The 26122-nt window shown below is 37.6% G+C and overlaps 1 protein-coding gene across 2 annotated transcripts in view; it reads right to left on the bottom strand.

Moving 5' to 3' along the window:
• nrbp2a (nuclear receptor binding protein 2a) overlaps positions 1-13495 on the bottom strand; it is a 32538-nt gene extending 19043 nt beyond the window's left edge. The window contains exon 1 of one of the 2 annotated variants that reach the window (XM_084411060.1): positions 12907-13495. In XM_084411060.1, coding sequence (XP_084267186.1) covers positions 12907-13029 — 123 coding nt within the window. In that variant the 5' untranslated portion in view covers positions 13030-13495. The remainder of the gene's footprint in view (positions 1-12906) is intronic. The other variant, XM_084411059.1, reaches the window with a different exon arrangement.
• Between the last annotated feature and the right edge of the window lie 12627 nt (positions 13496-26122).

Here is a 26122-nt window from a genome sequence, read left to right as displayed (position 1 = left end):
GGTGGTGGTGGCGCAATGGATAAGACACATGCCTTTGGTGTGAGAGACCCGGGTTGGAATCCACTGTGAGACACCAATGTGTCCCTGAGCAAGACACTTAACCCCTAGTTGCTCCAGAGGCGTGCGACCTCTGACATATATAGCAATTGTAAGTCGCTTTGGATAAAAGCATCAGCTAAATGAATAAATGTAAATGTAAAATGTAAATGTAAATCCAAATTTGAGAGCCTGATTACAAAAACAAAAGTCTCTCACCATTAAAAGTCATGTCCCAAGCATACTATTATAATAATTTTCTCATTATAATTTTATGTAGCCAACATGGTGCTCTTCACTGTATTTTCCTTTTTAAGCTGAAGGAAATAATCCATCATTTAAAGGCTTTAATATATCAGCCAAATTTTCTTATCGGGCCGATAATGATAACAAAAATTAACGGCTGATGCCGATATATCGTGCATCCCTAATTACATTATTCATAACAAATGAATGATAACTGAGATATATTCAAAATCAGCTTAGTAACGCTTGAGATTCCAAACTGTAATGCATTATAAATATGACTAGATGAATCACGTATGTTTCCTGACAGTGACGGTGTGACTGCACAGTAGAATTCTCTATTAATGAGCCGCATTGTCATGTTGCTCGGCAACCACAACCACTTACAGTTCCACACGTTTACGCCAGACATCCGTGGTTGCTCCCATTATAATCAGTGAACCCGTCGGCAGTGGCCTAAACTGTTTATATCGCTCCAGTAAATAACAACAAATAGCATCTTAGTAAATATTGTAAAAGTGCAAATAGTAAATGATACCATTTAGATGAAGTGTAAATAGACATGATATGCTATTTCTACATATGATAAATTGTCTGAGCAATAGTTGGCAGAGTTAGTGAAAACAGTCTTTACCAACAACACTAAACAGCATCTTTGAATCTGATGACATCATCAACGGCATAAACAGGTATAACAGAATCTCTACCATTTCCCAGCTATAATGTCACAACACCTAGCACTAGACACAGTGCAAAGAAATACAATCTAAAAACACCAAATGTCTATGGGTGATCTGTGTAAAAGCAATTCTGTGAATCTTAATAAAGTGTTATCCAAACCAATTGCTTTAGTTTGAAAGGTTGAGTGAATGTGGCCAACACCCATAGTTTTCTATCTGTAATCCTGACAGACACAGGAATCTTCTGTATGCTCGCCTGAAACACAGCGAATCTCTTAAAGACAGAAAAGTGAGCTATTTTAAGGCAATCCTTTTCCTCTCTAGCCTCACTATGTATAGCCTCACTTTCTACACTCCAGTAGAAAGGTTTGTTCCTTTCTGGGGAATGACAAGACTCCATAAGCAACTGTGAAAAATGCAAACTATCCATTAGCTTATTCACCTTTATGACCTCAAGCAGGTAGTTTGCATTTTTCACAAATGCTTGTGGAATCTTTTGTCATTGTGAGGACTGAATTAAAAAGGCAGGCTAAATACAAAACTAACTTTACCTTAAGCAACGACTGCCTGACGCTATATGAAAATATGGGCCAACAGCCCCTGGATTTAGGCTATTGACAGTGAACATCATAAGATACCAGGTGATATTAGAAAGGTTTAAATAGATAGTATCTGTATCATAGTCTACACTGTAATATTAGACAGTGTGAAAAAGTTCTCAACTGGTTTTGCTTCAAGACACAAATTTTACATAATATAATTTATATATCCAACACAAATGTTAAATTATTAACATTAAAATAAGCCTATTTATTTTGCTATCCTTAAAGGGATACTCCACTTTTTTTGGAAATTGGCTCATTTTAAAACCTCCCCAGAGTTAAACAGTTGAGTTTTACCGTTTTCGAATCCATTCAGCCGATCTCTGGGTCTGGCGGTACCACTTTTAGCATAGCTTAGCATAGATCATTGAATCGGACAAGACCATTAGCATCTCTCTCAAAAAAATGACCAAAGAGTTTCGATATTTTTCCTATTTAAAACTTGACTCTTCTGTAGTTACATCTTGTACAAAGACCGACGGAAAATGAAAAGTTGCGATTTTCTAGGCTGATATGGCTAGGAACTACACTCTCATTCCTGCGTAATAATCAAGAAACTTTGCTGCCGTACCTTGAGTCCAGCAGACGTAATGATATGATGCAGTGCCTGAAAATAGGTCTAATAGGTTAGACAAACTTAGTCCCGGTCACGTTGGAAGTTACAGAGCTGGGGACTATTTTCAGGCGCTGCGTCATATCATTACGCCTGCTGGACTCAAGGTACGGCAGCAAAGGTTCTTGATTATTATGCAGGAATGAGAGTATAGTTCCTAGCCATAATATCAGCCTAGAAAATCGCAACTTTTCATTTTCCGTCGGTCTTAGTACACGATGTAACTACAGAAGAGTCAAGTTTTAAATAGGAAAAATATCGAAACTCTTTGGTCATTTTTTTGAGAGAGATGCTAATGGTCTTGTCCGATTCAATGATCTATGCTAAGCTATGCTAAAAGTGGTACCGCCAGACCCGGAGTTCAGCTGAATGGATTCGAAAACGGTAAAACTCTACTGTTTAACTCTGGGGGAGTTGTAAAATGAGCCGATTTCCAAAAAAAGTGGAGTATCCCTTTAATGTGCATGTTATATGGTTACTAGTTGCATCTCATTTGCATTTACCATTGTTTCCTGCGGCCCTGTCAGAACAGATCTGCTGTGATTTTTGTGTCACAAACCATCAGTTCAGAACCACTATTAAAAAAGATCAACAACAACGAAACTAAATCCATTATGCAATTGGCTATTACATTGCCATGTCAAAGCAAGTAAAGTGTCTCCTTGAAAAACAAGATCATGAGATCATTGGGTTGGCAAGGCTAATCCATTGGCAATGTGCAGTTAAAGACAACATTTACTACGTGCATGTGCTTTCATTTGTGTTGGTGTGTGCGAGTCAAAGACAGAAAGAGCGGAGAGGGAGACAGAGATGATATGCATGCTGAGCAGAATGAGTAAGTGTACGCAGATTTGTGTCAATGTAACGCAAAGCCGTTCGTAAATGCAGGCACAGCCATGAAAAGCACTTGCCTCAGGGAAATTTTTACAAAGATCTAACTGTTAGAACATTTCATTAGCATTGCTCATTAAACAAAGAGACTAGGTGAACTTTAGTCCTACTGAGGCTCCTTCACAGGCTAATTATTCTCTTCCTATGCATGCACTGATGTCCTTAGGAAAGTGATGATGACTGGGCTTTTTTAGTTTCTGGAATGTGGCTCATTTTGGTCAGACAAGAACTCGTGAACACTTTTCGCCTTCCCCGATTTTCCATTGACTATGTAATCTGTAACCCAGCGCACTCCTTTGGAATAGATTTAGTTATTGCAGTGTTTAAACTTTAGCTGATAAAAAAATAATGGTTGAACATTAAGTAGGGCTGCACGATTATGACAAAAATCATAATTGCCGATTATTCCCTTGAAATTGTAATTGCGATTACTAATTACGATTATCACAATTTACATTGAATATATATATATATATATATATATATATATATATATATATATATATAGGCATATTATTATACATGTTTACTTAAAAATTGTGAACACACACACTGTCCCCCTTTACTTAACATAGACATAAATTGTAAGAATATGACTAATAGTAAAGACTACTAATAAATAAACATTAGGCCTGTGCTAAAGCTATTAAATATCAGTCCCAAACTAGCTTTTGTTATTACAATTGGTATGAGCCACCACAGTCATTTAAAAATATAAAAAAATAACACAAAGTGAAAATAAAGTGGCATTTTGGGGTTAATATTGAAACGACAGTTACCATGGTGAATACATAATACTAACAAGAACTGTTAATGAAACATAGAAACTGCTCCTGGTGAATAGAATGAAAATCATCCCTGCATGCAAATCCTCCTCAGCTAACACACGACGTACCAGTAACGTGATTTATTGGTATTTTGACCATGACTTACTAATTTACAACGTAACAACGTTGCATGCTCGTAGTTTCCTTTGCACTATACAGTGAAGCGATACACGGCGCGCCCCTCCGCATTTGCGCGTGCAATTGAAGAGTGTGCGCTAAGAGTACAGTATAACGGCTGACAGGACAGGAACGTCCATTTTTCTGAGGTGAAATACTTTTTATTTCAGAGTATACATATAGGTCACTGCCTGGTAGTTCCTATTGTGCTGGGTTTTCTGAAGTAGTTGTGATTCGCCTCTCATAACATAACATGCTCTAAACACGCGCACGCAGAGTGGATTATTATTTTATTTTTTTCGTAATCGCGGCTTTGAACGATTACGTAATCGTGGCATCCGTAATCGTAATCGCGATTAGAAATTCGATTAATTGTGCAGCCCTAACATTAAGTTTCAAATCTCACATCGTAATGCACATAGGTTGCAAATGCAAATGAGCTGCTGAGGCACAGAGAGCTTCAACAGCTTGCACTCACACACACATGCACTGAAAATTTCAAAAACTTTTAGCCTTTTGTTCAAATCGGATTCAGCCAAGATAGAGAGACTCAAGAAGAAGTGACAACATGTAGAATACAACAGGACATTTCCGAATGGTTAGTTGATGTATTTTTGTAGCTTTAGCTTATGTGTAGTTATCTTCTAGTCATTGATTAGCATATTCTATCTTGATAATCTATAAATCGTGTTCCCAGGGGCGGGTTTATGTAAATTCTAGGGTTGGTGATGTCACTAACCCGGGAGGAATGTCGTGTAGTCCCTATCAGCTGTTTGTTGTAGTCCTTAAAAAGCAATTTCTTTCAAATAAAATATCTCCCTTTGCTTTGAACTTTGAGCATTGTAACTTTGATGTTGTTTATGCTCAAACAGCAGCATACACACTAACTAAAGTTAAAAAAGTGAAATCATAATCAACCACCCCTTTAAGTTGATGTGCATCTCTCTCTGGTCTTTCTGTGTCTTGCTTGCTTATGCCGGCCACTTCCAGGGCTGTGTTCAGTGAGAGTGAAATACAACTATTTATTACGTTTGATAAACGACAAAGGGCAACAGTGTTTGTTTATTAACTGCAGCTTGTAAAAGATAACCGCGTTAACATGAGTTCATATGCGCGTGCATGAAATGAAGCGCGCACTTTCTGTGGGGACCAGTACAATATGGGCGTGATGGCACTCCTCATTATAGGCGCACATACTTTTAAAACAAGACAATGATTATCTAGTCTCCAAGTCAGTTTAGTTACAACTCTGCAATAAAGCAATGTTTTGACATTGACTATTGATTTATAGGCTATATTGCATTTAAAATGTCTGATTGGCTGGACAAGTACTGCTTTTATCATTTAAAACACAGTGATATGCTATGACAAGCCATTTTAGCTTTTATTCATTCACAGGATGCATTTTTGATATCAATAATTAAATTTGTACTATTTAAAATGTGAATTCTTGATATTAAGAATGTACTTTTTCTAGTAACAATGTCTATTTCTGATATCAGGAATTACATTTTCATTAGTACTAGTTAAAGGAGTGGGAGCACTGGGGTGTCAGGTGTGACTGTGTGGCAATGGCAAATGGTTTACATGGCTCATGGCTCAGGTATGAGGGCCCCTTAACAGAATTTTGCTTAGGGCCCCAGGGAGGTCAGGATCGGCTCTGTACCTACAGCCATGCTGTGTATCAGCCATGTATCAGATGAAACTGCAAGATAAGTTTAGTAAGTCTTATGAGAAAGAGCAAAACGGTGGAAAACAGTTGCATAACAAAAGTCTTTAAGAGCAAAGCCAAGCTGGCTGTGTTCACAGAAATCTCTTTAATAATGACTCTATTCTGCTGCCTCAATTACTACTAAACTTGAAAATGTGCTAATTCACAACAGAATAACGATATAAAGAAAGTTAGAATAAAAGATAATTGAAACCAACAATATACTTGATTTGGACTCGTTTGAATGTGCCATTCCCATGTGAAAAATAACACTCCACCACCAGAAAACATCATTGCTCGCCCATCTGTCCACTGAGTCATTTTCACCTCAGGTTTCTCATTCACACACATGTGCTCACTGCTAATTAAGTGTAGAGAATGAACTGTGGTAAACGTCTGCTCAAAAAACTCTGTTGACGTGGTTTCCCAGAGGGGAAATTTAGTCTCAGATGTATCTCGGAATAAAATATTGACATACAATAAGTCTTGATCTATAAAGTGAATGTGAACAACATAGCTCTGATAAATTGATCTTGGAGGAAGGCATGATATGTGTACATAAAAAAAAAAGAAATCTCCAACTTTCTATTGTAGACTTTTTTTTGCAGTTTGTGATTGTGAGATCTCTTCTGTAACTTTTTCTCAGGAGAAACATCTGAGTTGCACTAGACTTCCATTCTCGATTTGCTCACCATTTAATGTTGTTGGTCAAATAATTGAGATATCAAAGAGATAGCTTCTTTTTTTTTATCTTTTTTTTTTTTACTATGGGGAGTGCTAGCCTAGAACTATCCGCAAGTAAAATTAGGGATGCACGATATATTGGCCACAATATATGTTCATTTTTAATGTTATCATTATCGGCCCAATAAGAAAATTTGGCTGATATATTAAAGCTGATAAATAATGGATTTTTGCCATTAGCTGAGACACATTGATGCGCACTGTTCACCATGATGGTTTTGAATTGATTGAAATATGATTGGAATCGCTTCAAAAAAGGAAAATACAGTTTAGTGCAACATGAGCAGTGCAAGACTGTCATATTATAGGCTACATAAAAATATAATAAAAACATTATAATTGTGTTGTTGGGACACGGCTTTTAATGGTGAGACCTTTGCTTTTGTAATCAGGTTCTCAAATTATAGAAAAATTTGGATTTAGATTTATCGGCCAATATATCGGTTATCGGCTTTCAAATAAAGAATTATCGGTTATCCGTATCGGCCAAAATTTTCATATCCCTCAAATTAATTGCAGAAGTTTTTGCATTGATTAAAAATTTTTTTAAGTGTCATTTTTTTTATGTAGTAAAGCCCACTCTACTAAACAAACAAAGCTGATAAGCCTAATGCCACAAGGTTGAAACTGTCGAAACAAACATTAATGCCAGAGTTTTGTAACTACCCAAAAAACTCCCAACATTGCATCATTTCACATGACATTACGATTGAGCTAGTTTTGGCCGTGCTTGGGGGTGGGGGGGGTGGATTTGAATAGCAATTGAGCAGGTTTTGTTACGTAAACCTGGCAACCCTGGCTGTGATGCATGATCGTTGTCTTACCATTTAAATGTCAGTCATTGAGAAAAGAAAACATCCACCGCCAACAAAACTTTCACTCTTGTTGTTCAAGCCTGTCTGTCCTTCTCTTAGACAACACTTTGCGCTTTGGCACCATTAACAACACTGACGCAATAAGAGAGTGAGCCACATACTAATAACATTCTTGCACTTACAAGCTCTATTCACAAAGAGAAAATAATTACTAGTTGTGTTCCAGCCACTTTGTCCCACTGTTTTTATCCAATTTAGAATTTTGCATCTGTATTGCTTTTCACAATCAAGTGTCAAGGAAAAAGAACACATAAGGCGCACCGAGTTGAGACTCATCCCTGACCTCTGAGAAACTTCAGACGGCTTGTAAACATAAAATTAAAAACTTTCACAAATATGAGTGTATTATATTTCACGCTTTTGAGTACACTATAAATAACAGGCATTTCAAATTAAACAATTTTGTTGACTTAACTTAAGTGCAATTGTTTGCTTATTTTATTCATTTTAATTAAGTTACTTTTACACAGTAAACACAAAAGTTGTCATAACTAAAAAATAAAACTGTCCTAATAAAAAATGACTTTAAATATCATGTAATATAATAATTTCAAAACATTATATACTACCTGCTCATATTTAGGCTATATTATTTATATGTATATGCCAGTTACACTTTTATATAATTTTGAGAAAAAAAAAAAAAAAAGTTAAAACAATATTACTTTAATCACAGATTTGAGTTAAGTCTAGTTAACATGAAACTTAAGTTTTTGCAATTTGCTTTTTCCCCTATTGCAATGTATATCCAAGTGAAATGGATTCTTGAACAAGAAAAGATGTAGGGCGGGACTTGATTTTGTCCATTGGGAATTGATTGGATCACTTGGTCGTTGTTGTTTGCTATTGCTGTGACCTGTGCACCAATGCAACATTTTTCTAAATGTCATAATCATTTGTTAACAAACAAGTATTCATTACTTCAATGAGCTCATTGTTTCGGCCTTTAATTATGACACTGTTTAAATTAATAAATGTTTTGCTAACTGTGATTTTGTATATGTACATTTCTGAAATACATAACTTAGACAGTTACCTCTGATAACAGATCACTCTAAATTGCAATGTGGACTCATGCATTTTCTGTAAAGCTGCTTTGAAACGATGTGTATTGTGAAAAGCGCTATACAAATAAATGTGAATTGAATTGACCTCATGAGAGTTATAGAGCTGGTAAGTCCCGCCCCCTTCGCTAACCCCGCTGGACCTCTAGGTTGAAAAATCGTCAATGCAAGTGAATGGGAGAAAATAATTATTTTCTGGTCCCGTTTGAATTGTGCCATGAATGTGAACATATGTTGTCTGTGAATTTTTTATATAATCTTTCGTGTGAAGAATGCTACAATTTAGCGGGTAGAAGTTTGATACGGTTAGACTTTGTGTGAGAGCACTTTGTGGACTACAACTCTTCGCTGCTTTCGACGCGTTTGAAACGTCACCACCATTCGCACACGGACACTAGCTCACGGATCCCGCTAAACAAGACTGTGTCTTTGGTGCACTTCACCGCCTTCTTTCAGGGAGAGGACAAAATCGTTGAGGTTGGCGAAAACCACGGGTAAGTCAACTTTATGGGGTGACGTCACATAGGCGACATGTAGTCTTTCTCGTTATGTCTTTTCCACAACTGCTAGCCGACGAATCATACCATATACTGTCAAACTCGTAACATGAAAGATTATATAAAAAATTCACAGACAACATATGTTCACATTCATGGCACATTTCAAACGGGACCAGAAAATAATTATTTTCTCCCATTCACTTGCATTGACGATTTTTCAACCTAGAGATCCAGCGGGGTTTTACGGAAGGGGCGGGACTTACCAGCTCTATAGGTTGCTTTGCCCTCGTGCAGGGGCGTGGCCACAAGGGTGGCTGCTGCCACCCTAAAAATTAGTTTTGCCACCCCAAAGCTGACCAGTGACAGCTCACATACTGATATAATGCACAAACAATTTTTGATTTTGGTTTATGGAGGGGCGTCAACTTAGTCAACATCCCCATCGGCTCATAATAAAAGATTATCTTACCTCGATTAGGTCACTTTAAAAGCACATATCGAATATTAACCATGTCTGATATTATTTAATTCAGATAAAGGCACATTTCTGTCCCTGCAGTAGGCCAAGTGTAAAAGGCTAACTGTGAATTTCACAGACTGGAGGGCATGCTGCGCCCTTGCAGTATAACTGAAGTGTTGAAAGAAGAACGCACTCTTGTCCACAGGCCCGATTCCACAATCAAATCGCTGAAAGTGCTTCTGAAATTAGTGAGGGTGCTCTAGTGAGTGCAGATGTAATGTGTAAGCAACCATAACCCATGGTACTTAGGGGTGTCTAAGTACCACCATAACAGGAATAGCAATGAACAGTGAGAGATTTACAAGATTTAAAAGTTATTACTTTTACAAATAGCCTAATTGCAGCAGCATTTCAAAAATATTTTGATACGGAAATTCTAATATTTTAATCTATTAGTCTACAATTACATTGCTTAATACACATCTATTTTGATAAATTTATGTCCCGTCGATTGCCATGGTTACCAATGTCAGTCACTGCAATTTCGAGAGTGAATTCTGCATTTATATGTGGATGTCACTTCCGAACTCTTAGCAGCATTAAAAACAAAACTTTTATTAAAAATCTGAATAGATATAGCCTAGAAAGTGCACAAAAACCGCACAAAAAAAAAGGCTGCTACTTTTATAATCACTAAAAAGCAGTCATTCATCTCAGTTCATCGCGATCTCACAAAGTAATCCAATAAAGTCATTTTGATTAAAGTAATCATATTATATAATCGATAAAGCTATCTACACTGCACAATGAATCTCCTATTTACATTGTGTCTACACTTTGTTATAATGAGAGGATTTGCGAGCATGCAGAACTTAGCACTGTACAAAAACTCTGATGTTTTGACCGGAGAGTAGATTCTGAGTAACTTAAACACTTCTGATTGGCCATTGCTTTCAAGAGATCAACGGACATGACTGTGATTGGATACACTGCTCAACAAAACAAAAACACATTGTAAATAGAAACCTTTGACGCTTCCCTGAGCACAAACACAAATATGCACTGGAGCGTACAAATCTGTTCCGCCAATATACTATTATTACAGTTTTAACTGAGGGTGCTCTTGCTTTCCATCGAACAGGGCCTGCTTGTCCAGAGGCGAGTAAGTGAGAATCTTCTCCACACATACCAAAGCAAACCTTTCATTTGAGTTGCGTCTCGTGTAATGATTTAGAATAAATTGACGTCCAAATCACAGTGATTTCAGGAGAAAAAACTTGCATTCATGTGGAGAAATAGCCAAATAAACAATATATTGAAGATCTTAATTATATTTAAAAAAAATTAAATGTTACCATTTTTAAACGGTTGACAATTTAGTTGTGACATCTCCGAGATTAGCTGAACAACATTTATGGATTAATTACTAATTGCATCTAGCCTAAATGTAAGCAAATACCTAAATGACACCACAATAAAATGCACAAGCTAAATCATTTTTATTGGGGCAGTGTTCGTCATATAGTGATGTCACTATACATACGCTTATCTTCACCCCTCCCCCACTCTTTAAACTTTTCTGGCGCCAACAAAATAAAATAATTAATTAACACTACCAGACCAAGATCTATCAGTGCACACACTATTAGCCATTACCGTGACTTCACAAATAGTTCAATATTATGTATATCATTTTGATATATCATCTATAATCTAAATAAATTACCTGAGCAGTGGTTGCTACAGTACAGTTATGTAAATTTTCAATGCACTAGCTAGCTGCTCAATACACTTTTCATGTAGGCTAGCCTGTAAATTTTTGGGATAAAGTATATGCAATAGGCTGGCCATCATCAATGTGTTTTTATGTGACTGTTTTCTATGAGACAGAAGGCCCAAATGAAGAGGAAGGGAGACATTACCACAATTTTTTTTCTTTAAAAAAAATCAAAGCAGGAGAACAAGAGCAAAGAGCAGAAGCAGGAGATACACAGTGGAGGGAGAGAAGGATGTACTGAAAGAAGAAAGTGATGCAGAAGAAGAGCAAAACAGATTGGCAGAAGGCAGTATTAGGAAGACAGAAACACCATGTCCAGAACGACTCAATGGTGCGTTCATTTTCAGCAACAGTATTGTACTCTTCATGTAGATTAGATCATATTTAAAGGGATAGTTAGTTAATCTAAACATGAAAAGGCTGTCATCATTTACTCACTTTCATGCTGTTCTAATGTTATGCAGTAGAGCAGGGTTACAGTGTAGCTTAAATCCTAATCAGAAACACCTGAAGCAGCTAATGAAAGCGTTCTGGATTACTTGAAAATTACAGCCAGATCTGTTCGTAGCCCTTCAGGAGCAGAGACCCCTATTGTAGAGGAATCAAACAACTGTTGATGTGCCCAGTAATATTTAGTTAGGAACTGTTATTGTCAAGTGTGTTTTATTGTTTCCCCTTTTAAATCTTTATAAAATACAGGTATCATCCCTCATAATATAGTATAACCGGTTTTACATACCATGGCAAGCCTCTTTGCCACCCCTCATTCTGCTCTTGCTGCCAATTGTCAATTTTGATTTCATGGTGATTTAAATGGTTAAATTCACTCTTAGGTAAACTTGATGACACAAGTAGCCTACTTCCTCAGAGGAAAAACATGCAATACCTAGTCCACTTTATTTTAAATAGTCAAATAAATATGCTTAATTAGAAGTCAAGGGTTGGCATGCTTCTTAAAAGTAAAATCATCCAATTAGATTGTACTCTAGGTGGATGAGGTTGTCTAAGCATAAATAATTAGCATTAATAAGCATACAAATTAAGTTAAACAATTAGAACTAAAAGAAGCACATGGTTAAAAGAGGGGGTTACAAGTTTCCAGTGTCCTGTACAATAGATAGCCTGAATGTGTGCCAGGACTGATAAGCTTTAGTTTACTGTATCTGTGACTTATCTCAAAGAAAGCCGAGATCACGCTTCAACACAAGCCGACAAGAGGGGGCTGACACCTCCACGCCCATTTTATCTCATAAAAAAAAAAAAAAAAAAAAAAAGAGCAAATATGATACACAAATGAATAAAAATATTAGTGACATAATATGTATGCGCTGTATTTACGTGCGCGTGCGCGTGTACGTGGACGGAGGGGGAGGGGCTGTACGTGAACTCAAATGTTTACATTGAATCTCATACGAAAACTACGTGTAAAACTTCTGAAATGGTGTTAAATGTGCTTAAAGCTCAAATAGTTGTTGTTAAAGCATTTATGCATCGTTTTACATGTTGTTGTTTTGTTTTTTTACAACGGCCATTCTTAAGTGAGTTTAACAGCTGAGCTACAAATCATTGTAAACTCTCCATGTGGAGAAACCAACTGGGCTGGTTTATCACGAGGCCACCCACAACCAAATCATACAATGTATTTTCATTTGCAGAGCCCTTTAAGTTCTTAAATAATTGTTAAATACATATTTTTGTTTGATCCAGTCGTCTATGCAGGATAATTACAGCGATGCTTCCTATGCCCATTGGACGTAGCCTACCTGCTCCCGTCGCTTCTGCCAGCGGCCGCAGGGGCTTTCCTCCAAGATTTCACTCTCATCTTCTTCACTCTCCTCCTCTTTTCCCCCGGACCCCGATATGTTCTCTGGAACGGACATAGTCATTTTACCCTTTCGTGCTGCTTTGACGGCTCCTTTAAGACCAACTGAGCACGCAGGACCTCCTGAGGCTTGCAGCGATGTTGTAGCTGCAAACGTGTTTCATTGAATATAGAAGAGTGACGAATACCGCTGGTCACGATTTCAAGTTACAGTTCCGTCATCAGTCACATATAAATACTGCAACAGGCCGTTAAAAGGACACAATTCGCGAAAAGCGTTTTAAAAGCGAGGCAAAACATTCACTGTTATGGTCAATTTAATCCCATCCTTACGAATACTTAGAAAAACGATAAACCTCCCGAATGTAGACAGCGTCGTACGTGAGAGACGTGGGTCGCAGTCAGGTCCACCCTACACATACTCGGTGTTGTACACTAAAGAGTCCGTCCTACATGCATCATTTCATCTCCGTCCAGCTTTCCCGACTGGCTGGAGCTTTCTGAATTTCCTCTTTTTAACATGCTACCGTAAAGCTTAGACAATATGCACACACAGAGATCCTTTTACTGTCCTGTGCCATAAAACTATTCAGTGCATGTCAGATTACTCAACCCCAGTCATAATTTACACAGTGCAAAGGGTGATTGGGCTATAAATGGCCTACTCTTTCAAATTGCAATACGCGTTTTGTAATGTTGCTTTAAAATGTCATTTAATACAGTTTTGTATTGAGTTCCTAAGAAAAAAAAGGGTTCAATGGGGTTCAGTATGTAGAACCCATAGGGTGTATATATATATATATATATATATATAGAGAGAGAGAGAGAGAGAGAGAGAGAGAGAGAGAGAGAGAGAGAGAGAGAGAGAGAGAGAAATTTTAATGATTGCATTATTAATTTTCTTTCTATTAATGGAGTGTTTACGAGGTGTTTAATTCAAAGCATATAATTAAGATAAAAAAAAAACAAAAAAAAACATTAATTCATTACAACTATATCTATAAAATGATCCCATGCCCTTAAAAATGGCTATGTATGAAGTGCCTGACAGAACCCTTTAGTTTCTAAATAAACACTTTTCTTCTCTTTTCTTCTAACAGTGGGGTAAACTGTAAATGAGAACTCTGTAAGCAGTGGGTGTAAACAGTGAATTGTGTATGTGATTTAGTATTTCTCAAGTCAAGGCTTGCATGAGTTTTGAAACTAGTATTTAAATGGAGTGACTGGGTTTAGACGTGTGAAAACTTCCCTCACCCTCAGACTCTTAATACACTTTCTCAAATCACATACAATAGCATACATCAAACCAAGTGGCATATATATAAACACACTTGACAAAAAGACTTTTCTGCTTTAAATTATAGATATTTTATTTTCAAATAGGGCACTTCAAATGTTAGTGGAACATGTCCATAGTTAATCGGGTACTAAAAGGGAAGTTAGTTCTGAGAAAAGGTCTTACATCATTCGTTTGTGGATGTTAACAATGACACTTATACAGTGGGTACGGAAAGTATTCAGACCCTCTTACATTTTTCACTCTTTGTTATATTGCAGCCATTTGCTAAAATCATTTAAGTTCATTTTTTTCCTCATTATTGTACACACAGCACCCCATATTGACAGAAAAACACAGAATTGTTGACATTTTTGCACATTTATTAAAAAAGAAAAACTGAAATATCACATGGTCCTAAGTATTCAGACCCTTTGCTCAGTATTTAGTAGAAGGAACCCTTTTCATCTAATACAGCCATGAGTCTTTTTGGGAAAGATGCAACAAGTTTTTCACACCTGGATTTGGGTATCCTCTGCCATTCCTCCTTGCAGATCCTCTCCAGTTCTGTCAGGTTGGATGGTAAACGTTGGTGGACAGCCATTTTCAGGTCTCTCCAGAGATGCTCAATTGGGTTTAAGTCAGGGCTCTGGCTGGGCCATTCAAGAACAGTTACGGAGTTGTTGTGAAGCCACTCCTTCGTTATTTTAGCTGTGCTTAGGGTCATTGTCTTGTTGGAAGGTAAACCTTCGGCCCAGTCTGAGGTCCAGAGCACTCTGGAGAAGGTTTTCGTCCAGGATAGCCCTGTACTTGGCCGCATTCATCTTTCCCTCGATTGCAACCAGTCGTCCTGTCCCTGCAGCTGAAAAACACCCCCACAGCATGATGCTGCCACCACCATGCTTCACTGTTGAGACTGTATTGGACAGGTGATGAGCAGTGCCTGGTTTTCTCCACACATACCGCTTAGAATTAAGGCCAAAAAGTTCTATCTTGGTCTCATCAGACCAGAGAATCTTATTTATCACCATCTTGGAGTCCTTCAGGTGTGCTTTCATGTGTCTTGCACTAAGGAGAGGCTTCCGTCGGGCCACTCTGCCATAAAGCCCAGACTGGTGGATGGCTGCAGTGATGGTTGACTTACTACAACTTTCTCCCATCTCCCGGCTGCATCTCTGGAGCTCAGCCACAGTGATCTTTGGGTTCTTCTTTACCTCTCTCACCAAGGCTCTTCTCCCCCGATAGCTCAGTTTGGCCGGACGGCCAGCTCTGGGAAGGGTTCTGGTCGTCCCAAACGTCTTCCATTTAAGGATTATGGAGGCCACTGTGCTCTTAGGAACATTAAGTGCAGCAGAAATTTTTTTGTAACCTTGGCCAGATCTGTGCCTTGCCACAATTCTGTCTCTGAGCTCTTCAGGCAGTTCCTTTGACCTCATGATTCTCATTTGCTCTGACATGCACTGTGAGCTGTAAGGTCTTACATAGACAGGTGTGTGGCTTTCCTAATCAAGTCCAATCAGTATAATCAAACACAGCTGGACTCAAATGAAGGTGTAGAACCATCTCAAGGATGATCAGAAGAAATGGACAGCACCTGAGTTAAATATATGAGTGTCACAGCAAAGGGTCTGAATACTTAGGACCATGTGATATTTCAGTTTTTCTTTTTTAATAAATGTGCAAAAATGTCAACAATTCTGTGTTTTTCTGTCAATATGGGGTGCTGTGTGTACAATAATGAGGAAAAAAATGAACTTAAATGATTTTAGCAAATGGCTGCAATATAACAAAGAGTGAAAAATTTAAGGGGGTCTGAATACTTTCCGTACCCACTGTAGGTGTCCAAAAGTGTCCAAATATCTGTTTGGGGCTTCTCACTATATATCTTTTTAGCATCTCACACTCATTGACCCTTCCTACCTCTCACACTCTTTCTTGCGAAATCCAATGAGAAATTGCATAAGTCTACTATAGGTGTAGTATTAATAATTTTGTTGCTAATAATGTATCAATCATCAGCAATTGTACTTGAACAAGGCATTAATCATTTTCTTTTAATGCATACATGAAAATACTAACTTTTTACCACATTATTTCTTCATTCAGTTCTGGAAGTTTATTTCACCAAGCATCCCAACACCTACATCAGTTCGATTTAATTTATTTGAATTATTTGAAATAATCTTCCTCCTTTTTAACCAAAACTTTCTTAGTGCTTTCTTAGAAAAGCACTTCTACTAAATCCCCCCTGAGGTAACAGCTCTTCTGAACAACTTATTTTCCTGCCAGTTCATGCCTGCCAGAATGACTGTCTGTTCTCTGTTTATTTTTGTAAATAGAATTTGTTCAAATTTCCAGACATCTCTTATTGGATATTTTGTGCCACCTGCTGGTAAAGTTGTGTAGTTACAAAAGAGTATGGATATCTAATAAACGCTCTGATATCTCATATCTAATACTGAACCATGCTTATATCGATCATGGTCGTTACTTGTTTTGGTTGTGTTTCATTGTACAAGCTGTAGTTTTTGTCACCTGAAGGTAACTCTTTTAATTTAAATATCTATAATGTAACTTCTTGAACAATCATCTAGCCACACTACAATGCAATCAGGTGCAAGTAAACATTGACGTTCTTGCTAAAATGATCCAGTATTTAGAAATTTGCACAATTTACTGCAAAAATAAGTAAAATCCTGAAATGTGTTAATGCTGAATGGACAAATGCAAGGAAAAATGAAATGAATTCTGTCTCAGAAACAAGTTTGAGTTTTTGAAAACGGCAATATTTGATATTTGTCTTCTAGGTTACAGCCAACCTGGTACAGGTATAGTCAGTATTCTGTAGTCATCAGGGTTTATATCAACAGTGTACAGAACAGTTTAGTCTTGATTCGGTTTTCAACCCAAACAAAGTGAAAAATTATTTGAATGATTTCAAGACTAATGGTCAGCGAAGGTTTTGTAAAGTCACCCAAGAAGCAATCAGTCTCGCTGCTGCAAAGCCGAGTTGGGACCGATCTTCCAGTTCTTCTGAAGAAAGTGATCATTCTGAGTATATTCTTATCTATCATAAAGATGCCACAAATAAAGTTAGAGCTTCAGCAAGAGCCAATAAGGTTCATTCTCGTGTAACGCAGCACGTTTGAGCTTCATAAACAACCAATGAGGTTAATTATTGTGTTACGCAGCACGTTTGCTCTTCTGCAACAGCCAATGAGGTTCATTCTCATGTTACGGAACAGCTGTCTGAGGTACGAAAATCTCTCCGATTTAATAAAAATATCTTAATTTGTGTTCCAAAGATGAACGAATGTCTCACGGGTTGGAACGACATCAGGGTGAGTAAATGATGACATAAAAGCATATATTATTAGGGGCCAAGCACTGAAAGTGCGTAGGCACCTCTTGAAATCATTGGCGTTTTTATTATGTATGTGGGGGTTAGTGGGTCCTCCATCACCCGTCTCCAGTTGGTACAGAATGCAGCTGCACGTCTTTTAACTGGCACACGTAAACGTGAGTACATTTCCCCTATTTTAGCCTTACTCCACTGGCTGCCTATTCAATTTAGGATCCATTTTAAAATTCTGTTATTTGCTTTTAAATCCCTGAATGGTCTTGCCCCGCCATACCTCTCTGAGCTTCTACATTCTTATACACCCGTCCGCTCTCTCAGGTCAGATGATCAGCTGCTCCTGAGTGTGCCTAAAACTAAGCGGAAGCTCAGAGGGGACCGTGCCTTTGCTGTGTCTGCTCCTAATCTATGGAATGATCTGCCTCTGCACGTTAAGCAGGCAAGAGGCTCTGTCTGTTTTTAAAACCCGTCTTAAAACCAATCTTTTCTGTGTGGCCTTTGACACCTAGTAAGATGTCGACTTTACTTACTTGATTTAATTTCTTATTTTGATTGCTTTTATTGCGTGGCTATTATTTATATATACTCATGTTTATGTCGTTTCATTTTATTGTTGTATTTTATATGTAATTTTGCGCCTCATGTGAGCTGTTATGTTTTTATTTATGATTTCTTATTTATTTTCCTGTACTGCACATTGGTCAACTTTGGTTGTTTTAAAGTGCTTAACAAATAAAGCTGGATTGGATTGGATTGGATTATTCTTCTTCTTCCATATGGAAGTCTATGACTATGGCAGCCCACAGAACCGCTTGTGGGAAAGTTATGAAATTTGGCCCATTGATAGAGGACAGTCTGAACAGTCACCATTGCAAATTTGGAGTCTCTAACTCAATCCCTCTAGCGCAACCAGCTGTCCAAATTTCAATATTCCTTGGCTCAATACGATTCGATTGCATCATATGACGTCATTTTCCGTCATGTAAATCTTTCCGCCATTGTGAATATTTTAAAAACCTTCTTTTCCAAACTCGTCCTAGACGGTTGTTCCGATTTTCATGAAAATTTAACCAGATCATCTTCAGACCATGGCGACAAAAATTTATGGAATTCAAGTTGATTCGTCAAACCGTTCTTGAATACCGTGCAAACTAATTTTACGTAGTACTTGCAAAAACAGACGTAAGGCTGTATGTCCGCAACGCTTTATCGCTTTCAGACCAAACTTGGTACATGTCATCACAAGCATGACCTGAGGCAACATGCTGCGTTTCGGCGCAGCGCCACCTACTGGTCCGGAGATACGTAAAATGGCTATTTTTGCTTATAACTTATGAACGATTTGTCCAAAAATCATAAAAGTGGTATCATTAGATTGAAATTTGTACTAAAACCCTGTACTTATGAACGCATGAACGTATCATTACGAAAACTCGGCAAGGGTCATCAATACGATGCCCTGAAGCAGCCTGAGATGTTTCGAACCAGCGCCACCTAGTGGTAAAATTTCTTTTTCAAATGCTTTTAACTTTTGGTGTGGTTGACTTATTTTCACGCGAGTCATCTCCTTAGGTTCCGGAATCCTTGCCGAGTCCAATGATACCAAACATGCTAGGTTTTGCCTTACTGTTTGTGTAGCGTTGAGATTTAGCATTTAAAAAACATTTGCCAATATCTTCGAAACCGTTAGACTGATCGAGACGAAACCACCGTAGGAAGTTTGAAAACATAGGTCATTGTCTATAAGCTAATGCCCAAATGTCAAAATTTTGATAGTAAGTGGCAAAAACATCCAATCAAAGTCGACCATGGGTCATTTTTTATGCTCTCATACATATAAATGTCTATAACTCTAAAACAAAATGAGATATTTTCACCAAATTTAACACACACATGGGCTCACTCTAAGAACACATAAAAAAAGCGGTGGAACTGCACCACTTGGTTGTGCTATAATAGAACAAAACAAGGACACTGACATTAATTACAATATAATATCATGATATTAAATGCTACACTTTACGAATGCATTGTGGCTCTTCAGCTATCAGTGTTATCGTCTAACTAAACTGCATTTTTAAACGCAGTAGATGATGGGATACATTATATTATCTTCGGGGGAGGGTGGCAATTTTTTAGGCATATTTGCTTGTTTATTTGCCCATTAATTACTTGTATATTTGCCCATTTACTAAGTGAATGGGCTCATATACGTTATGAAAAAATTTGAAGAATATTATTTTGTGTTAAAAAAAAGTTGATTTTGAAAGTCTGTGTTAAAAATAAAGCTGCTTTTAATTTTCGTTGATGATTAATTATTGCAGTGTTCAGACCTATTACTGTTATTATATAACTAGTTATATAATTAATTGTATAATAGACCTAAATGTTTTTAAAACATTTTCAATGAGGCATAAACTAATCTATCTTTTATTATCCTTGCAGCTTGTCGGTTTTGAGGTGATGTGCTATGAAACTAAGGTGGGGCAAATTAAATAATATTAATTTAATAATAAAAGTAATAATAATAAATTATTCATAGTATTATATTCTTCACACCAAAAGAAATTTAATAAACAAATAAATAAATAAATCATACAACAACAAAAAAAAATTTTATGTAGAATTTTTTTTTCAAATAAAAAGGTAGAAAATACCAAGATGTATACTGTATATCATCAATCAGGCCAATTATTGTATATATATTTATATATATATACGAAACTCGATAATGATCTAAAAAAACTAAATTTTGCCAACGTTTTGCATTGGGTGTGGGGCACAGTGATTGACAGGGTGGGAGGGGGCGGGGACTTGATCGGCTTGGAATTTTCAATTTGCACATTGAATTTTGCTACATTCATTGCGGGATTTTAATGAAAATGCAATCGCAAGTGTCTTAACTGTGAGTGTAAATGCAATTAAGAAAAATAATATTTAAATGATCATTTTGCTACAGTTTTTTCTTGAACATGTTAAACATATCTAATCATTTCTGTAATACATTTTCATTTTGCAACATGTTGCGTTAAAATATGTATTCAGTTGACATATCAAAACCTAGTGTATGAAAAGGCAAATGTAAATTAAATAATTGAATTTTCATTTTCATTTTACACCAAACGTTGCATAAATGTAAATTTAAATACAGAAAGGCATTTTACATAATACATTGTCATTTTGCATATTACATTTCAAATTGAATATTGCTACCCATATGCTTTTCATAGAATTCATCCACACTTGAGTAGGCTTAGTCTATAGCCTACTTTGAAATCTGAGAACACGACTGACATTTGAGTGAGACGGAGCATAACGCAGAAAATGAAGTATGACCCAGGGTTAACCATTACAAGTGTGAAAAGCCCAATTAATGAGGCAGAGAACTGAATAGTGCTATAAAGTAGTTTAAACTGCTAAAAGAAAGAAGAGGAAGAAGAAAAAAACAACAACAGGGTTCTAGAAATGCAGGTTCGCTGAAACTGCAGCCTCTGGTATTGTAGGAATTACTTGTAATTGGTTTTAACCTACGCCTTTGAAAGCACTTCTACCAAAAGTTACATAGTGCACCTTTAACAAACTCACATTAACAAGAGGAAGTCTCGACTCTTGTGCGACAGCTTGTAAAGGAGAAGGAAACATTCCCATAGATCAGGACTGTCTGCCTCCAACCTCATGAATTAACATGAGTTACTTTACACTTTCCTAAACACATTAAGCTTGTAATGAGTAATGATTTAGTCCAGCAGGTCGCAGTAATGGATTGATGTCCAAAGACTGACATTTCATTCTTACAGAGATCAGGAAATGGTCAATAGATGGCAATGAAAGATCAGTGCATAATTCATCGGCCCTTACTTAAATGGCATTATCAGATGACCAAGAAAAAGCAACAAATACAGATATTGACTCATATAGAGAAGTAATCTTATCAATAGAATCAACACATTAAGTGCTATATCAAATTAAAGGCTAATAGCTAAAGGCTATCACCAAAATTATATATACATTAAATCAAAGCTTTGAATAAACTTATCACAAATATAATATGCAGATATGTATCATCAAGCATTACGCAATTAATAATTAACTTACACATGATGCTTTTACAAACTCAAAACAAAGGATGGCATCCCAAGATTGAGCAGAAGATGACTGCTTGAGAAATATGATCACTTATTTCCTAAACTGCCACTAGAGGGCGACAAAACTATAAAAGTGACACATAAACTTGAAGCAGAACAGTAGCTTCTAAAAATAGTAGGCTATACTAGGCTATATTCAAGATTCAAGATCTAAACAAAACCCAGCTCCTAACAGTCAGAATGCTATTTTAAATGTCTCTGGTGTGTGTGTGTGTGTGTGTGTGTGTGTGTGTGTGTGTGTGTGTGTGTGTGTGTGTGTGTGTGTGTGTGTTCCACTGGTTGGAGTTAAAGTCTTAGGTTAACTTTAATAGTTATTGTTAGCACAACAGCGTTGAGGGATTTTGGTAATCATAAGTAACAAAATGTTTTACATGGTGATCTTTGCAGGACTATATGACTCCACATCTGACCAAAGAAAAAAACCAAAGAGTTTCGATATTTTTCCTATTTAAAACTTGACTCTTCTGTAGTTACATCGTGTACTAAGACCGACGGAAAATGTAAAGTTGCGATTTTCTAGGCTGATATGGCTAGGAACCTATTAGACCTATTTTTAGGCTCTGATGATATCATTACGCCTGCTATACCCGTGGTACGGCAGCAAAGTTTCTTGATTATTACGCAGGAATGAGAGTATAGTTCCTAGCCATATCAGCCTAGAAAATCGCAACTTTACATTTTCCGTCGGTCTTAGACCGTACACGATGTAACTACAGAAGAGTCAAGTTTTAAATAGGAAAAATATAGAAACTCTTTGGTCATTTTTTTGAGAGAGATGCTAATGGTCTTGTCCGATTCAATGATCTATGCTAAGCTATGCTAAAAGTGGTACCGCCAGACCCGGAGATCGGCTGAATGGATTCGAAAACGGTAAAACTCAACTGTTTAACTCTGGGGGAGTTGTAAAATGAGCCTATTTCCAAAAAAAGTGGAGTATCCCTTTAAGGCAAAATATGCCCAAGCCAAGCACAAGCACATTAGCACCAGTTAAGAAAGCTTAAAGCTACACTGTGTAATTTTTTAAGTTGATTCTTAGCAAAAAACACTTTGTTCTTTAAAAATCATATGTGCTCATTAATGTGTAATTACTTCTACCAACTAATCAAGTATTCTCGTAAGCGTAGAATCTGCCATTTAGAATACATACGAGCGAGTCGCTCGAATGGCGGCAGCCATGTTGCGCCTCCATCTTGAAAATACATTAGCCAAAGAGGGACATACCTGGAAATTCAAGCTTCGCCTTTCGCATTTTTACACTCAGTGGCACCGTGACGAATGCGAGGGGGAGATTACTCGCGACTGCCGGCAGATTTGAAATAATACGGCCACCGTAGGAGTTAAAACGCCCTCAGAATGGGAGGGGCTAGAAAGTAATATTCAGTTGGTAGTCATAAACAATTTCACCGCTAGATGGAAGAAAATCCTACACAGTGTAGCTTTAAGACAAGTGGGACATAGCAACCTTCATTATACATTATACATGCTTAATTCTAAACAAAACAACTAGTCAGCAGTTTGACATTAGTATACACTTTTTATAGACATGCCTCCAAGACAAGAAACCTGCAATACTGATGGTCAGTACAGTTTCATTGCTCAAGATGATGGTCAGTATAAAGGGAGGGTTGGTCCTGTTTTGTTTTTCAATTTATTCTTTTTTTTTTCTTGTTTCCAATGGTGACATAATGAACAGAAATTATTTTGCAATATTTATATTCATTTTGTATGTATATGTTAGCCTGGTAATACCAAACTCTGCTACTTCACTTTGCTTCGTAAAATCATTGGTTACCCGTAAAGGCTGATTTATACTTCTGCGTCGGAACTACGCCGGAGCCTCTACGCTGTAGGCAACGCGTTGGTTTTCATTTATACTTCTGCGTCGTTGTCCGCGTTCACGCGCGCAGAGGGAGCATATGAAACCCGAGGGAGCGGTCCTAGCAGACCAATCACAGCGCTTGCGTCCGCGTAGAGTTGACGCGTTGTTACATTTTTGGAGAGGTGCACGTCAGGGTACGCCGAAGGGTACGCGCGCTACACACAGCCTACGACGTAGCTACGGCGTAAAGGCCTTATTATACTTCTGCGTCGGACATACGCCGGAGCCTATACGCCGTAGGCAACGTGTTGGTTTTAATTTATACTTCTGTGTCGTTGTCCGCGTTGACGCGCACCTGGGGAGCATGAAACCCGAGGGAGGGGTTCAGTCAGACCAATCACAGCGCTTGTGTCCGCGTAGAATTGACGCGTTGTTACATTATTGGAGAGGTGCACGTCAGGGTACGCCGAAGGGTACGCGCGCTACAGACAGCCTACGACGTAGCTACGGCGACAGTTCGACGCAGAAGTATAAAACAGGCTTAAGTTCGACGCAGAAGTATAAATTGGGCTTAAGCCAATCACATAACGTTTGGTTATGGCGTGTGTTATGCGCATGCTCAGCCGCATCTAACTTCCACTGTAAACACATATATGATGCGAAAACAAAACCATCGAGCGAAATACCGGAGTGAACATGGCTGTGAACGACTTTTGCAGATTATGTGAAGTAAATCTACGCATCCACGGTACAATCAGCATCTACATCACGGCTCTCAGCCCGCCCTCTGTTCGTTGATTGGCCGGCTGTTTTGAGGCCGGAGGAAAACGGGGAAAACGGTCGCTATCTCAGACTGAGTACAGAAGCGAACCAGAGAATGTCTAATAAGGCGAGAAGTTTCACTCTCAGTACACTTCCGGCTTCTGAAATGGTTGCAGTTCCACTTTGATTCCATATGAGGGCGCTCACAGGACGAGAGCAGAATGAATGGAGGTCTATGGCAGTATACCCATCAAAATCCACTTTTCTCAGGATATAATTTTTTGTCTAGTCATTTGAATATTGTATTCTAAAGGAGATGCAAAGAAATTACACATTGCTGGGTGTTAGATTTTTTAGAGTCACTTATTTGCTTTAAAAAGTCTTTTAAAGTGTCAATGACGTCATACACATCGTACGACCAGAGATACTGATTTACGGCAATCCTTCAGTCACTTTGGTGCTTTCGCGCTCTACACTTTCTTTTCTCTCGAGGCATCGACAACACAGCTGACACAGGTAAACACACGTGCTAGAAGAGTTTTTGTTTTGTTTGTTTCTGGTCCCGCTTCGGATGCCACGATGCCATCAAGCGGTATCTCTGGCCGTAATCAGTGCTTCACTGACCAATCAGCGTTCATTTGTAGAATGCTAGCGTGTTATGGGCAACAACAACTCAACCTGTGAGAAATCGAAAGGACATAAGTACTCGTTCATTCAACTTTCGACCTATAACCCATGTTGAACTTGCAAAACCTACTATCAAATCTGAGATTTCTCAACGGCAATCGGGTGAAAGAGACAAATTTAGCCGTTTAGCCCCATAGACTCCCATTCATTCTGCACTCATGGGCGATCGCCCCCAGTGGAGCTCTGGTGGAACTACAACCAAAATTCGGTACAATTGGACTTAATAGGGAGTGGGCAGGCTCTCCGTAGACGGGCTCTGGTCAGGCTATGTATGTAATGAACAGTAGACATACATCAGCTGGACCGGTCTTCCCCCAGCTCATCTAGAGACCTCAAACTCCAACCAACCCTGTATGCACAGTAACTCAGAGGGAGGTGAGAACCAAAAATGAAAATGATCCCATTATTCAATCCTAGATGTATCTGACTGTCTTCTTTCAGCCGAACACAATTGGAGTTATAAAAAAATATACGTTTCCATTAAATACAACACTTAATAATGAATAACAAGTGTTTTTATATGTAACTAACATTCCGAAACTGTATTTGAAACTAATTAATAGGGATAAATAAATAAGTAATGATACAAAAAAAACATAAGAAATAACATTTATTGATTATGACTGATTTTATTTGACATACACAACACGGACCGATCACAGGTACAGGGTAATTAACAGTGTTTCAAAATATTAATTAGTAGATAAGTTAAAAGTATTATTTAGTATTTATCAATTCTGTGCTATGAATTCTTGTAAACAATAGCAACTGCACAACATTTTTTATTTCTTGCATCCTTTTAAAGTTTACTTTTTTTACATATTGTGAATGTAATGTTGCTTTTTATGAAAGGCAAACACATGTGTAATAAAAAATGATGTATATATATACACTTTTGTCATTGTTAAGCTCTTTTTTGGTTTAAAAATAAATAAATAATATATATGTATAATAAAAATGTTTTTTGCAATTGTAGATTTTACCACAACCAGCTTTCTGTGCCTGTAACTTCTGCATTGCTTTGACACAAAAGGACGAGTGTCCTGTAGTCCATTCCTGCTTACAGAAGATTTTCCAGGAGGCGTTTTCCCTCCCAAAAGTTAGCAAAAG

Source organism: Rutilus rutilus (genome assembly GCF_951802725.1).
Source record: "Rutilus rutilus genome assembly, chromosome: 6".
Taxonomy (NCBI): domain Eukaryota; kingdom Metazoa; phylum Chordata; class Actinopteri; order Cypriniformes; family Leuciscidae; genus Rutilus; species Rutilus rutilus.
The sequence above is the reverse complement of the archived record's forward strand: the minus strand, read 5'-3'. Positions and strand labels throughout refer to the sequence as shown.